General features: G+C 40.9%; 1 protein-coding gene across 2 annotated transcripts in view; it reads right to left on the reverse strand.

The window, feature by feature from the left end:
• The window catches only part of ARID5B (AT-rich interaction domain 5B), a 177733-nt gene that overhangs the window by 19308 nt on the left and 143879 nt on the right, over positions 1 to 14546 (reverse strand). For both annotated transcript variants that reach the window (XM_057734383.1, XM_057734384.1), the window contains one exon: positions 7779 to 7876. In XM_057734383.1, coding sequence (XP_057590366.1) covers positions 7779 to 7876 — 98 coding nt within the window. The remainder of the gene's footprint in view (positions 1 to 7778; positions 7877 to 14546) is intronic.

Genomic DNA, 14546 nt, shown 5'->3' on the forward strand with positions numbered 1-14546 from the left:
ATCCCACATACTGCAGAGCAGCTAAGCCCGTGCGCCACAACTGCCGAGCCGGCGCTCTAGAGCCCACGTGCCGCAACTACTGAAGCCCGCATGCCTAGAGCCCACGCTCTGCAACAAGAGAAGCCAGCCACTCCACTGAGAAGTCCTCGCATCGCAGCAAAGAGCAGCCCCCGCTTGTCACAAGTAGAGAAAGCCCGTGTGCAGCAATGAAGACCCAATACAGCCAAAACAAACAAACAAACCCCAAAAATCTTATGGTTACCAAGGGGGAAATGTGGTGGTGGGGGGGGAATAAATCAGGAGCTTGGGATTAACATACACACACTGCTATAACCAACAAGGACCCACTGTATAGCACAGGAACTCTACTCAATATTCTATGATAACCTATATGAGAAAAAGAATGATTATATATATAACTGAATCACTTTGCTGTATACCTGAAACTAACACAACCATTGTAAATCAACTATACTACAATAAAAAAAAATTCAGTTCAAATTCTAGATCCCCCCGGAAGACGTTGCTTATTCCATTTGGAAATTCTCTTTCTTTGATCTCTGTTGAACTTATTATTTGTATCTGTTACTTCCCTAAGGTTTTTTTTAGCCTTAAACATGTAACTCTTTCACGTATATATAGTTGGATCATATGACAAAGTAGGTAAACCAAGGGTCACAGCACCTCCTCGTTCTAATGAGTTGGTAGTAGTGCCCACGGGCACCATAATGAGAAGAATTGTGAGGCTAAGCCTGGGTTCTCAGGAGGCAGCATCATCCCCTTAGTCGTCTCTGCTGTGAATGTAGTAGCACGGGCACCTCCTCACTGTTTGCCAGCCCTGTTCTTGGTAGACGTTCAAAAAACACCATTGGCTCTTGAGGGCAGTAGCAAAGGATAAAGGCCGTCAACCAAATGGCAAATCTATCCTACCCAAGAAAAAGAAACTGGCCGCTAGGAGAGGAAGCTTAGGCTATGTTGATAAACTGACACTGCCCACATCCCAGGAAATACTATGTGCCACATCTGGAATAGCTTTGGGTCTTCTGAGTGACATGAATGGGAGGCATTTACACGAGAGCAGGCCAAGCTGGTGAAAGTCCATCAATCGTGCTCTGAGGCTTGGGTGGATGGAACAGGAAGACTTGACGTGAGAGAGGAGCTTTGCCAAGCGTATGGAGGCCCGTCAGTGAGAAAAGGGAGCACGCGTCATGGGTCACCCGCAGAGGGCAAGGCAGGGAGGGGAAGCCACAGGTATCACAAAATGCAAGCCCCTATTTTTAAAAAATACAACAGACAAACAATTATTCTGGCAAATTGCTACATAAGGGTATCAATGCTTATTCACAGCTGCCCTGTTCACAGAGCACAGATGGACCAGAAAAACCTCACTTGAGTAACACTGGTCTAGAGGATTGCTAAAGGATCCCTCAGATCTGTGTAGCTTGCCTGTGGCCTTCTGAACTGTGCACCGATTCACTTCAAGGATGTCAGAATAAGCAAGGACACACCAAACCTTGTCCGGGACACGAACACAACTGTAACTCACCTTACTTTCCCATGGCTTCTTCCCACAATATGACTAGCCAGGTGCCGCAGAGCCTGATATATTTTTGGCATTTACCTTAAAGCACATGCTTATGTTACTCAAAACGTGAACCTCCCGCACCCTCCCTTCCACCTTGAGAGAAAAAAAGGCCGAAGCTCCAGCTGATCATCACCCGGGTTCTGCCCTGATGCACGCGGCTTGGGTGCAGCTCACCCCACGTCCCTGCCAAGGAAGCTGCCTCGGGCAGGCGGCATGACAGTCTCGCCCCAGGAATGCTTATGGGAAAAGCAAAAGCGCAGAATTTGAAATTGGGCATTAAGGATGTGAGGAGGTGAGGCGTAATAGTTCATTTCCTCTGCAAAAAAATACATTTGTTTATGATTCTGATTTTCTAAATGCTCAGAAAAGCACATCATAAAGTCCTTTTGCCTTAATGCTCCTTTTAAGATCCCTAGTAACAACCTCATGTGCTCCACAGAGACAGACCGTGTAATTCATTCAGGAAAATTAAAACCGGTAATCTGGTATTCTCTGTAAAGATTTCTTCCCCCTTGCATGTGCTTAAAAAACATTTTTTTTTTTTAAAAAAAAAAGAGGAAAACAAATCTCCATGTGAAAACACAGTCTTTAAAGTGAATGACTATTCCAGAAAATCAAGCTAAGAGAATTCCATTAAAGTAACCGTTTTCCTTTTTTGTTCTTTTACTGATAAAAGACAGTGATTCAGGGCATCTTAAATAAAGAGTTGGACAAGAAAGAAAATGTTCCACTTAGAAGCGTGCATTTTTCTTTGCATTATAATCTACAGTAACTTTATCTATAAATCCTGAACAAGAAATGTCCAGAAATAACCACACGTCATAAGCTTTGCCGAGTTGGAGACATCTACATAGCAACAGCCTTTCGAGGGGGAAACATTAATGCTTTTTATATGGTGATCATCTGTAACAGGAGCAATTAAGTACAGCACTAATGGACTGTGGCCAGGAGCCTGGTACTCATATTAAAAACTGACAGAGATGAATAGGTTTGGAAGCAAAACCAGGCTGACAAAGACATTTTTATGAAGTGCTTGGACCTATTTGATTTAAACCAATCAGAGGCACGTTTGGACGCGTCAGGCCTTCAGCGACTGTGATGCATTCACAGGCATTGTACCATTTCTGCTGTGCCTTAAATACAAACACCCATTGATTCTTTTCAACAACGTGCACTTGCATCATTACACTCATTAATAAACCAAAAGTGCCCAACTAATATACAAGTAACGTTTACTGAGGGAACCAGCTACTTTCTTCTTGTTGGAAGATGAAAACATTTACTGGAAGCATGAACCACACCGCATGAAAAATAAATCAGTGGATAATGCACAGTAGATCACTCATTGCTTCTTCATCTTCTAGGAAAGCAAAGCTGGTCACAGGGAAATAGGAAAAGGAGCCAGTCTCTATATTAGAGTGAAAATGAAAGACCAGGTGAACTGACAGCAGAGGAGGAGCTCCAGTCATTCTGATCTGGTTTGGAAAGCTTTAAACATTTCCAAGGGCATCTCCAGACCAGATGTTTGCTCACAAAAATCCTGACCCTTTAAAACTCCTTGAACCTTCTTGAAGAAACTGGCCTTTCATCAATTTAGTCATCTCTGTTTTAATTGTATTAGCACAGCCTGTAACTAGCAAGAATGAATGAAATCTGCCAAAATCACTCAATGCACTTGTGATCAAGAGCTCTGGCCTCTTCTTTGACCAAAGCATAAATGGTTCAAGTCACTGGACAGATCTGAGTGTATACTCTTCCCTTCTTTGGTAGAACCATCAAAGAGAAGTAAGGCATCTACAGCAGTAATTCCCAGACATTTCTCCCCACCACAACACACAGGAGTAAGGGTGATTCCTTTGAGAGCATGGTTCAAATGAGTGAGAGTGGCATTATGATAAGTAGAGTGTGATCTTTTTAAAAAACCACCAAAATTTGCAGATGATTTATTTAACTATTATCAATTACTAATTATTCATGACACCCCTTGTATCTGACCAAAACAATGCAAGAGGGACTTAGACGGCAAAAGGAAATGCCTACTATAAAACTCTTAGAGGAAAACACAGGTAGAGCACTCATTGACATAAATTGCAGAAATATCTTTTTGGATCCACCTCCTAGAGTAATGAAAATAAAAACAAAAATAAATTAATGGGACCTAATTAAACTTAAAAGCTTTTGCACAGCAAAGGAAACCATGAGCAAAACGAAAAGACAGCCCTCAGAATGGGAGAAAATATTTGCAAATGATGCGACTGACAAGGGATTAATTTCCAAAATATACAAACAGCTCATGCAGCTCTGTATTAAAAAACAACAATAGCAGCAAACCCAATCAAAAAACAGACAAAAGACCTAAATAGACATTTCTCCAAAGAAGACATGCAGATGGCCAAAAAGCACACAAAAAGATGCTCAACATCACTAATTATTGGAGAAATGCAAATCAAAACTACAATGAGGTATCATCTCACACAGGTCAGAATGGCCATCATCAAAAAATCTACAAACAATAAATGCTGGAGAGGGTGTGGAGAAAAGTGAACCTTCCTACACTCTTGGTAGAAATGTAAATTGGTACAGCCACTATACAGAACAGTATGGAGATTACTTAAAAAACTAAAAATAGAACTACCATATGATCCAGCAGTCCCACTCCTGGGCATGTATCTGGAGAAAACCATAATTCAAAAAGATACCTGCAACCCACCATTCATTGCAGCACTATTTACAATAGCCAGGACATGGAAGCAACCTAAATGTCCACTGACATAGGAATGGATAAAGAAGATGTGGGGTGTGTGTGTGTGTGTGTGTGTGTGTGTGTGTGTGTATAGTGGAATATTACTCAGCCATAAAAAAAATGAAATAATTCTATTAGCAGCAACATGAATGGAACTAGGGATTATTATCATACTGGGTGAAGTAAGTCAGACAGAGAAAGACAAATATCTTATATCACCCATATGTGGAATCGAATTTTAAAAATTACAAAAATGAACTTACATAAAACAGAAACACACAGATATCAAAAACAACTTATGGTTAGCAAAGGGGAAACATGGCAGGAGGGATAAATCAGGAGCTTGGGATTAACACACACACACTACTATATATAAGACAGAGATCCAACAAGGACCTACTGCATAGCACAGGGAACTGTATTCAATATTCTGTAATAACCTATATGGGAAAAGAATCTGAAAAAGAATGGATATATGTACACGTATAACTGAATCACTTAGTTGTACACCTGAAACTAACAACATTGTAAATCAAGTATACTCCAATATAAAATAAAAATTAAATTAAAAAAAGAAAAGGAAATGCCAAGAATGGGTTAAGGACCTTGCTAATCATCCTGGAACAGCTGTGCTCTAACCTGGGTTTTGGCTTCTGTGCAGGGATTTCTATGCTGGGGTCCCATGTGGCCCCTCACAGTTCACTACTGTCTCCAAATCCACTCTTCTGTGCTCCGCTTGGTGATGCCAGGACTGGGACAACATAAATTACATGTCTCTTTTGTCAGCTGTCTTCCTATTGGGGTTCTGCAAACCGGGACCTAGCAGGCCGGGGGAAGGGAGAAGGGACCACCTTCCATTATGCTTGCTGTTCACTTCAGTGCCAACCCAATGATAAGTTAGCAGCCGCAGTTGGTTCCAGCCTCTTGCTTCTTTCAACAATCCCTCAATAGTTTCAGTGCATTTCCTCTGAGGGCTGGCACCAGCCACAGAGCAGGGCGTCCCCAGGTCTGCACGCAGCTCCGTAGTGCCCCTCCTCTGAGCTCCTGAAGTACCAGTACTGGCTGGACGCCTCCACCTGTAAGGGAGCTGAACCCCAGTTTGGTGAGGTCCACTCTCCAAACTTCTGGCTGGTGATAACCTACCCTCTTTTCTCTATTCCCTCAACCCTAGGAAACCTATGGTTAGTGCCTCCATATTAGTGGACTGCTTCACACCAATGTGTTCAAGCAATTCCCTATGGTAAATTCTCTTTGTTGAATACTTTGTGTGGATTTTTATTTTCCTTCCTGGATCCTGACTGATACACTGACCAAACAAATTCTAGATTTGGAAGAGAAACTGCAGTAGCTTTTGAAAAAATGTATTCCAGTGGGAGACCAAACCTTTATGAAGTCTGCTCCCGAGAATGAGAGAAGAAAAATCTCTAAAAATCTTTAATGATGTTTTTAAGTTGCTAACGTTGGAGGTATCTCTATTAGAATTTTCCATTTTGACTGACTGAAGGCATGTGGGATTCTGCTACTCCAGGAAGAGGTAAATCATAAAACAAAAGTACACAACCTTCAAAAGAACATATCTTGGCATTTCATTTAAGATTGAAGCTATTTTTATCCACATGACTGCCTGAGTAAATTAAACACACAGCCAAACACATACACACGTACCTACTACTAAGTCCAATCCCTTTTCTACCCCAAACCTTATCTGTTTTTTGACCATGTGACGCTTTGTAAAACATTTGATTAATTTTTCCATCTAACTAGGTGACCTAGCTCACAGATGAGATAACACTTCTTTTTCAGATTTTATTGCTATCTGGTCCTTTAAGTGTGATGGTTCACATGTTGGGGACATGTGCACATGGAGCTTAGCGAGGTTCACTATCATATTAAAAACTATTTGAAAGCAGAGACAGTGTTTCTAACAAAAATGTTTTGATTAAAGCCTTGACTCATAATCAAAACAAGATGACTGTTACCTCAGACACTATTTACAGAACACTCACCCCAGATACCAGTGCCTTTTTGAACTAGAACTTCAGTGCTGTACCTGTTATGAGTACAGGCTTTTGTATTACACACTGAGAGAAATACACTCACAATTAAAAAATTCATGCAGTATACTGCAAACAATGCTATGAAGAGTAATCATTTGAACTGTTATCAATTTTTAAAAAATCCTTCTGGATTATAACACTGTCAAGTAAGGTGATCTGTTGGGAATACTTTGTGAGAATTTTTCATAGGGCACTAAACCCAACTCAATTTACTATGATTATACCTATAAAAACATTCCAAGTTTCACTGAATGGCCATAACTAAGAGAGACTCTGTGTTAAGTGCAATGCAGATAAAAATATAATTGGACTCAAAAGAAATATGACTAAGAGTGGATGTGTGAAGTGACATTATCTGAAGATGCATTTGTATGATCCAGAGACGGGTGTCAAGCATGTGGGTTGGAGCTGGAATGGTAACTGACTGTGTGAAGAGCAACCATCAGATTTAGCACTTGTGTTTTATTTTTCAAAGAAGCAAGCAAATCAGCCTGCTTGCTCAGCCAACTGTCTTGACTTCATTCCATCCATGGCCATTATTAAAACACACAAAGACACACAGACACCTCTACTTGGATCTCACAAGCTCTGAATTTGAAACCAAGAAGGCAAGTTGGTCAACACTTCTGCAGGAAATGCCAGTGATAAGGAAGTTGGTATGACATAAACAAATCAAGTCTGGGCTGGAAGCACAGAGCAAGGGGAAAGCGTGATTTACGCTAACTGGCCTTCAGCACTGTGGCTAACACAGTCCTGACGCAAAGGGCAAAAATTCCTGCAGACACAACCCTCAGTGTGGGCCCATGTGGCATTATTTCTTGTTTGCATGATCATCACCTTTCGGAGAGAAGCTGAAATTATTAGAAAACCAAACCACACAGAGCTTGGCAAGAAAGGATTTCCTGGGTCAAAAGCATAGAAGGAAAACACCAAGATTGGAAAAAACAATGGAGCTTATCTGTGATCAATTTTCTTATTAAAGAAATACTTACTTTTCAATATTAATACATTCAACATTAATACATTTCAATGTGAATACAGTTACATGGCAACCTCATAGTAACACCACAGACCTATGTTTTCCAGAAGCTGAAAGTTCTCATAGTAAAGGGACATAAAGAATACAGAGAACAGACTGAATAATCTATGCTTATGGGGAGAAAAAAAGTATTATCAGGTAGGTGGTCACAGGATAAAACCAAACTCAGAGAACATCTAATTTTAGCCCCTGTAACCAGAGAAAGCCATGTTCCCTAAAAATCACAAGGCAGCATGCAAAGTAAAATGCTAGAGGGATATTTTCTGTTTCCTAAAAGGTCTTATGCTCGACAAATTAACTTCCAATTAACACACTTATAATTAAGCAATGACTTTCCAAGAAAGGGTGCCTTACCTTTCATAATGTCTGCGGGTACAAGTGGCAGCGCTGGTGCTCCCGGGATTACCGCCTAATTCATCATAAATATGTTTCCACTGACGGCGGGCTGTTATCTGAAAAAGTGGCAGTGAGAAATTCAATCCTGCATCATAAGAGATTCACAGTTCCAGGATTCAATACATATGCAACCGTCAGAAGAGAACAGTCTGTTCTGGAAACCCAGAAACAGAGAAGTCCAAATGAGTATGTGGGGAGACTTATGGGCTTACAGTAAGATTTCACTTTTAGCCATTTTTCTTTACAGTTAAAGTGGCATTCTGCTTTGGGTTCTATATTTTGTCACCCTTAGTGGATTTTTATCACGGCATCTCCCTGGATATTCATGTAGTTATTGGCCCCCAAGGTCCCAAACTTACACTCTGTTCCTTTATATCATGTAATAAAGCATCAAAATAAAATAAGATTTCAGCTAAAATATATCTTAGTACGTCAGTTTAAATGAATCTGAATCAGCATTGCTTGCTTGAGGGATATGGTTATGGGTGGCTAAGTACACAGGTAAAGACAGAGTTTTCATAAAACATGCTTTTGTATCTTCTGATTTTTGAACTATTGTGATGTGTTCCCTACTTTAAAAACGAACAAAAAAAGATTACTACCCAAATTAATTAAAATGATCAAATTGGTTATGAAATTTACAGTCATCTCAGGCTATATTTTTATGCCAGCTCCTCTAACCACTGAAACTATGTCGCAAGCTGTTTATTTTTCTTCACTTAGGTCAGGAAAATGGGATATCGATCAAATCCTATGAAAATCAACATATTCCAAAGTTAAAATGTAAGCTCTGTATTTTACCGAGTTGGGTGAATAAAAGCAAACAGCTTGCAACATACCGTAAGGCATACTAGGGTTTTGGTTTTTTTCTTTAATTTTATTTTTATATATAAATTAAGATTTTACAAAATAACAGATGCATGATCTGGCAAATGATTAATTTGGGGAAACCACGTCATTTGCTACATCTGAGCAATCTAGTGTTTCCCTGAAACTGGGAAGACAGAGCAACTTCTGAGATCCTTGTGAACGTTTCTAAACAGGGCTCCAGGAAAACTGTAATGGGGATGTGTGGGGGGCGGGGCAGGGCAGAGGTGCCAGTGGCATTTAAACAATCAGAACAGGAGGCTTCTTTTGAAAAACACCCGCAGAGCTGCCAGCGGAGTTCACTCAAGGGCTAGAGGCATCAATGTGTGAAAAAAAATCTCAATCTGTAACCAGGGGCTCTGCAATTGTAATCTAAGGAGGAGAAGGGTGGTTAAATATTATAGGGTAAATGGTACCCTTTCCATTTCAAATAAAAAGAACCCCTTCACTTCCATAAACCCTTGTTATTCACAGGCCCAAGTAGGACCTCAAGACAGTGTGAGTTTTGCATTGTTCAGTTTCCCATGAAGCATTCTTGAACCAATTTGTCTCAATAATTCTCATTAGGCTGAACCACCTCTTATATCAACTAGCAGGTATAACTAAAAATCTTCCTATATTTGTAGCTTGGTTTAGATTATAATAATAAATGTGTTCAAGCCCCACAAAATACATATTTTGGTAATTATTTTATATTTAATTACAATCTCCCTCCAAACTTTTAAATAATACAGTTTCAAGCTGATCTATTCTAAGCCTGTGTATCAGAGAAGAAACAGGATCCCCTTCTTCAAAGTATATCTGCGTTACTCCTCAAAGCCCTGAGAATACTGAGGCCCTTGAAACAGATCTCCAAATTCCCCTCCCTCAGATGAGGTGTTGGCCCTGGGGAGCCCAGCAGGGCCAGAAAACAGCCTATGTGTGTTCCTGCAATCACTTCAGTCGTTCTTGTATCTCTTGTGTGCACTGCATTTTATATTTTATAAAGAGTTTTCACATCCACAATATCATTTAATCTTCCTATCAGCCTGTGAGGCAGACTACAGGACTCTCATTCACAAAGGAAAGACGTCTCAGAGAGGCTGCATGACTTGCCTGAGGACACACAGCAGCAGAGTTGGAATGCCAGGACTCATAACAATGTCTTACGGTCCCAAGAGCAGACTGTTTTCCACTACATCAAAGCAGCCTCCACATCAGAATGACCTGATGAACAGTGTAGCAGGGGGAGAGTATAGAAGTCCAGGGGCCTTTGGCTTCAAAGGAAGAAGATAACTGTGGGACCCATAGCTTCTACTACAAATTCTCAGATTCTCGCTAGTGGGAAAATAGCACAGTTAAGAGGTTAGCAAGAATCTAAGGGGGTGGGGTGGGTTAAGAGTACTCTGATTTTACTCTCTTGAAGGAAAACCATTAAAACTGTGGTTCCTGCCACCCTGCCCACTTGTGTCTCTAGTCAGAGCAGAGGTTCACCACTGAATCACAGATAATTCCCAAGTATATCAGAATCCATCCATTCACCCATCCATTCACTCACCAAACATTTATTGAACATCTCCCACTTTTTGGGTACTGTGCTAGCAGCTGGGTGGCAACAGTGAAAACCCAACACCCAAGATGGCTGCATCCTAGTGGCAGCTACCAAAAAATAAACAAATGACCAAATATATAAAGAAAGTAATACTGATTGCGAGAAATACAATGAACCAGAGGCCACTGCCGACGGGGATGTTTACTGTGTGGAAAGTGGCCACGTTCCCCACCCACAATCTATCTTCCAGACTAGGGGATGCCCTGTGAAACACTTGCCTATCTCAGACATGACAAAACTTGAGATTAAGTAATGAATTATCAAAAGGAAAAAAAAAAAAAAAAAAAACACCTCCCTCACACCAGGACTGAAACCGTGGTAGCAGGAAGCCAGCCTCAGTCACTGCTCGGTGTTAATAAGGCATGTGCAGCTGGCCAGGGGTCTGTGTCAGCCCCTGCTAGCAGGTTCTGGGGTTTAAATGCAGTTTTTAACCAGTGGAGAAAAGACAAGGGCTGGGCCTTCAAGGAAGTGGGCTCTCTGTTTACTGAGCTTCCACGGGCCAGCCCGGATGAATCAGGCCATTTTGAGATATTTTCTTTCCACAGGAAAGTCATAAAATGTGCTCTTTCCAACTGCTAAATGCTTTTAAGTACACAGTTCTCCTGGGTATACATCTCTACTTTTTGTGCCCAGATGCGCTTTTAATTCAGACACTGACCATAGGCTCTACAGCAAGAAATGTCGAAATCCTCACCTTGTCCAAACCTGCAGTGGGGGAGGACACAGCACTCCTCCTGGGCATCGTGCCCCCACCTGTGTGCATCTGCCTCCTGTGCTAATATGTTTTCGTCATGCCTAGGTGTGCATTTGCTTGGGGTTTTTAATTCTGTTGTCTTCTCTGGATGTGTGTAAGCTTTAAACCCAGTCTCGGGCAGAAGTGATGTCTGCCTCCTGGTATCCGGCCCCCAGCCTCATTCCGCTGGAAAGCATGATCTAGCTCTGGGGTGACTTTGATCGACTCTCTCATAAAGTCTCAGGCTTCCCGGTCATGTTCCTGTTTCAACCTGACCTTCTGTTATTTTAGGTTTTTAAGGATACAAGTAACTCTGGCTCTCTGTTGCCTACAGAAAATTCATCCAAGCAGTTATTTCTCTTGGGTTGAGCCTGCCCTGTGCCACCTTCAGGGTGCTCACTTAGATGACAGTGATTCCTATCGTCATCACATCTGCTGCTGCCACCACTCTAGGGCACTGCACCAGCTACAGAGGCTCGGAGGCGGGGGGGGGGAGGGGGGAGACAGCATGAAAAGAAAGAGACGTTACTGCTTTTAAGGGTTCACCATCTAGCAGGCATCATAACCCCATAGTAATTAACCCTAAAGCGAGACCAGACCACACCCAAGCGAAGGAAACCAGTCCAGGTGCACGTGAAACGTCATCTCACTTTGAAGACACCTGATAGTTAGTTCTTTCCTTAGTGTGGATAAGACCCAAGAAACTCTGTGACGAGCACTCTACACTTACCATGTTCATAAAGTTTTCATTGCCTATGAATACAGTCACCCCTCTATATCCAACCCCCTCCCCACCACGGATACCAAAATTCGAGGATGCCTAAGTCTCATATAAAAGTTGCCTGTAACCTATGCACGTCCTTCTAAATACTTTAAAAAAGTAACACTGAATACAATATAAATTGTATGTAAATAGTTGCCAGTGCTTGGCAACGTCAAGCTTTGCTTTTTGGAACTTTCTGGAATTAAAAAAATTTTTTTTCTGACCCGAGATTGGTTGAGTTTTCAGATGTGGAACCCGCAGACACAGTGGGCAGACTATGTAGCGGTTTCCAAACTGCTTTTTAGAATTCAGGTGGTGTTTTAAAGATGGCCTGAAACTAACTCTTAACAGTGCCAATCCCTGCCAAGAAGATGGGCCCAGTGAGTGGGAAAGGAATCTGTCCCTCCCAAAATTTTATTTAACAAGAATATTCTGTCACTTTAAAAAAAACTGGAAAACTATTTTAACCCAAGACACAGTCTTGGAGCTTTGATTTTCCTACCTTTGAGGTCGTTAGAATGAAATAATTTTGGTATTTTTGTGCCTGGTGAGGAAACAGTCATCAGAAATCTTTTAGGACAATAGTGCTTCCACTATTGTAATAACTGTAAGAATGTGTAGGACACTATGAAGTCAGAAGGAGAGTTTGCCTGCAAGTAGTGTTGCCCAGGCTGCTGTGAGAAACAGGCTTTTTTTTCTCAGGACACCTTGAGGGCGGACTGAATTCAAGGAAGATGACTTTTTTTTCCTGGTAGTACTCCAGGAACTGGAGCCTTTCAAAGCTACATGACATCATCTTTGGCTTCAAGAATTTTGAATTAAGCAAGAGGCTTTGTCTGTCCAGAGAACTAGGGTTAGATTCAGAGGATGTCTTGAAATGATGTCAAAACCAGAATCTGATGTCAAAGCCTAATCCTTCCAGCAAGAAGACAAGTGACTTCTTCCAGTTGGGAAATAATGGTCCTGTCTCACCCATGGGGCGTGGCGGGGCTGTGAGCTGACATTCTTAGAAGGCAGTACTTGCATGGTCCTCTGCCTCTAGGATAAGATTTACTCAAGACCCATTTCCCGATTCTACCTCTCTCCAAATACTGCCTCTGGCTCGCCATCAAATGTTTAGCCAAATGGAAATCACTTTAGCAAACCACCGTCAACACGCTGCATCCTGGTAATACCCCAAGCTACTCTGTAAGCTTTAACTGCTTCACCAGACACTGAAGTGAAGACTGTGGCTCATCAGCAAAACTTTATTCAGTTCTGCCTCTTCCACTATAGGTGACCCAGATTCTCAAATGTTTGGAAGGAGAAATTGGATATGTGACTGTTAAAGAAGGGTCCTCACTGCCAACCAATCAAAATGCCAGGATATTGTTTTCTAGGAAATCAAATCCATTCAATACATTTATGATCTCTAAACCTAGGCATGTGGAGACACAATATACATTTCTAGCAGAGGCAGAAGAGGCCAAGAGAACAGAATAAAGCCATTAGTTGAATGCTGTAAAGGCTTAAAATAGAACTTCTGCTCCTCTTTTTTTTTTTCTTTAAATTCAATTTGAGGGTTGTAAAGGACTAAAATGAAATAATCCATAATCCGCAATTCAAACCAGAAGGTTTGGAATAGTTTATAACCACAAACAAAAACAAGCCAATTAAGATGGCCTCTTTTTATAACCAGAAGGAATTCCAGAGAAATGTCTTTATCCAATCACAAGTTAACAGCAGAAGAAATACATCTACAAATTTTAAACTTGCAATTTTTTACTATCACTGAGTATTTACATCTTCCAGATTTCTGACCAGTCTTCTAAGGTCACATATTTTTCTCAAGAATCAGAAAATCTCAGCTAGTAGTTAGTATATCTGGTAAGGTTCATGTCAAGTACAAAGAAATGATTGAAAGATGCTACCAGTGAAGGTAGGTTATTAGATCTTTTTTTTCCAAAACATCACCCCAAATACATAAAAAGATACATAAGAGACTGCTGAGAATGGAAGGCACAGAGAATTTATAAATCTCTTTCCTCCCAGTGATGCTATGGAGATTGAGGTAATTGTGCACAAAACTCTCAGCAATTCAGAATTTCCAGAATGCCATGATGACCCCATTCAACTTATTTCATCTCCTTGTGCCTCAGTTTCCATATTTAGAGCAGAGCAAGGATCTTTTTCTGCACAAAGGCTGATTCGTGAAAAATAAAAATGTTACAGGGCTATACTTTTCCTAATCCAAAGTGAAAATAGCTTATCGAGTCCCAATTTAGATTGCCACTTTACCAAATGGAAAAATATTCATTGGAAACTTTGTGCTGCTTTTGAGCCAAGGAATGTTAATATTCTGGCATGTTTATCATGTTTATTTAGTAATAGCATGAAGACAACCTTCTAATCTTTGATACTTGAGTTAGATGGGGGCCACATTTTGAAGCCAGGAGTCGTACAGTTTAGTAATCATCGTTACCATTAGTTTTGAATTAATATAATTTGGGCAGTTTAAAAAAAAAATAAAAAGGATTCTCAAATTCTCTGGCCAGGCCCCACCGCAGAGCTAATAGCTCAGAGACCTAGAAAACTACTTATAAAGTTCCCCACTGAAAATCTGAGCCCCAGTTTTTGAGTAGCCTCTGGGAACCACTGATCTAGAAGGTTCTAAGATCTCTTTTGAGCTCTAAATGACAAGTCTACACTTGCTTCTGATACCAGATAATCTCACAGATAAGTATCCTCTAGGGAAGCTTGATGACAATGTAAGTCCTCAGATTTTGGATATTA

The sequence above is a fragment of the Hippopotamus amphibius genome, chromosome 5 (genome assembly GCF_030028045.1).
Source record: "Hippopotamus amphibius kiboko isolate mHipAmp2 chromosome 5, mHipAmp2.hap2, whole genome shotgun sequence".
NCBI lineage: Eukaryota > Metazoa > Chordata > Mammalia > Artiodactyla > Hippopotamidae > Hippopotamus > Hippopotamus amphibius.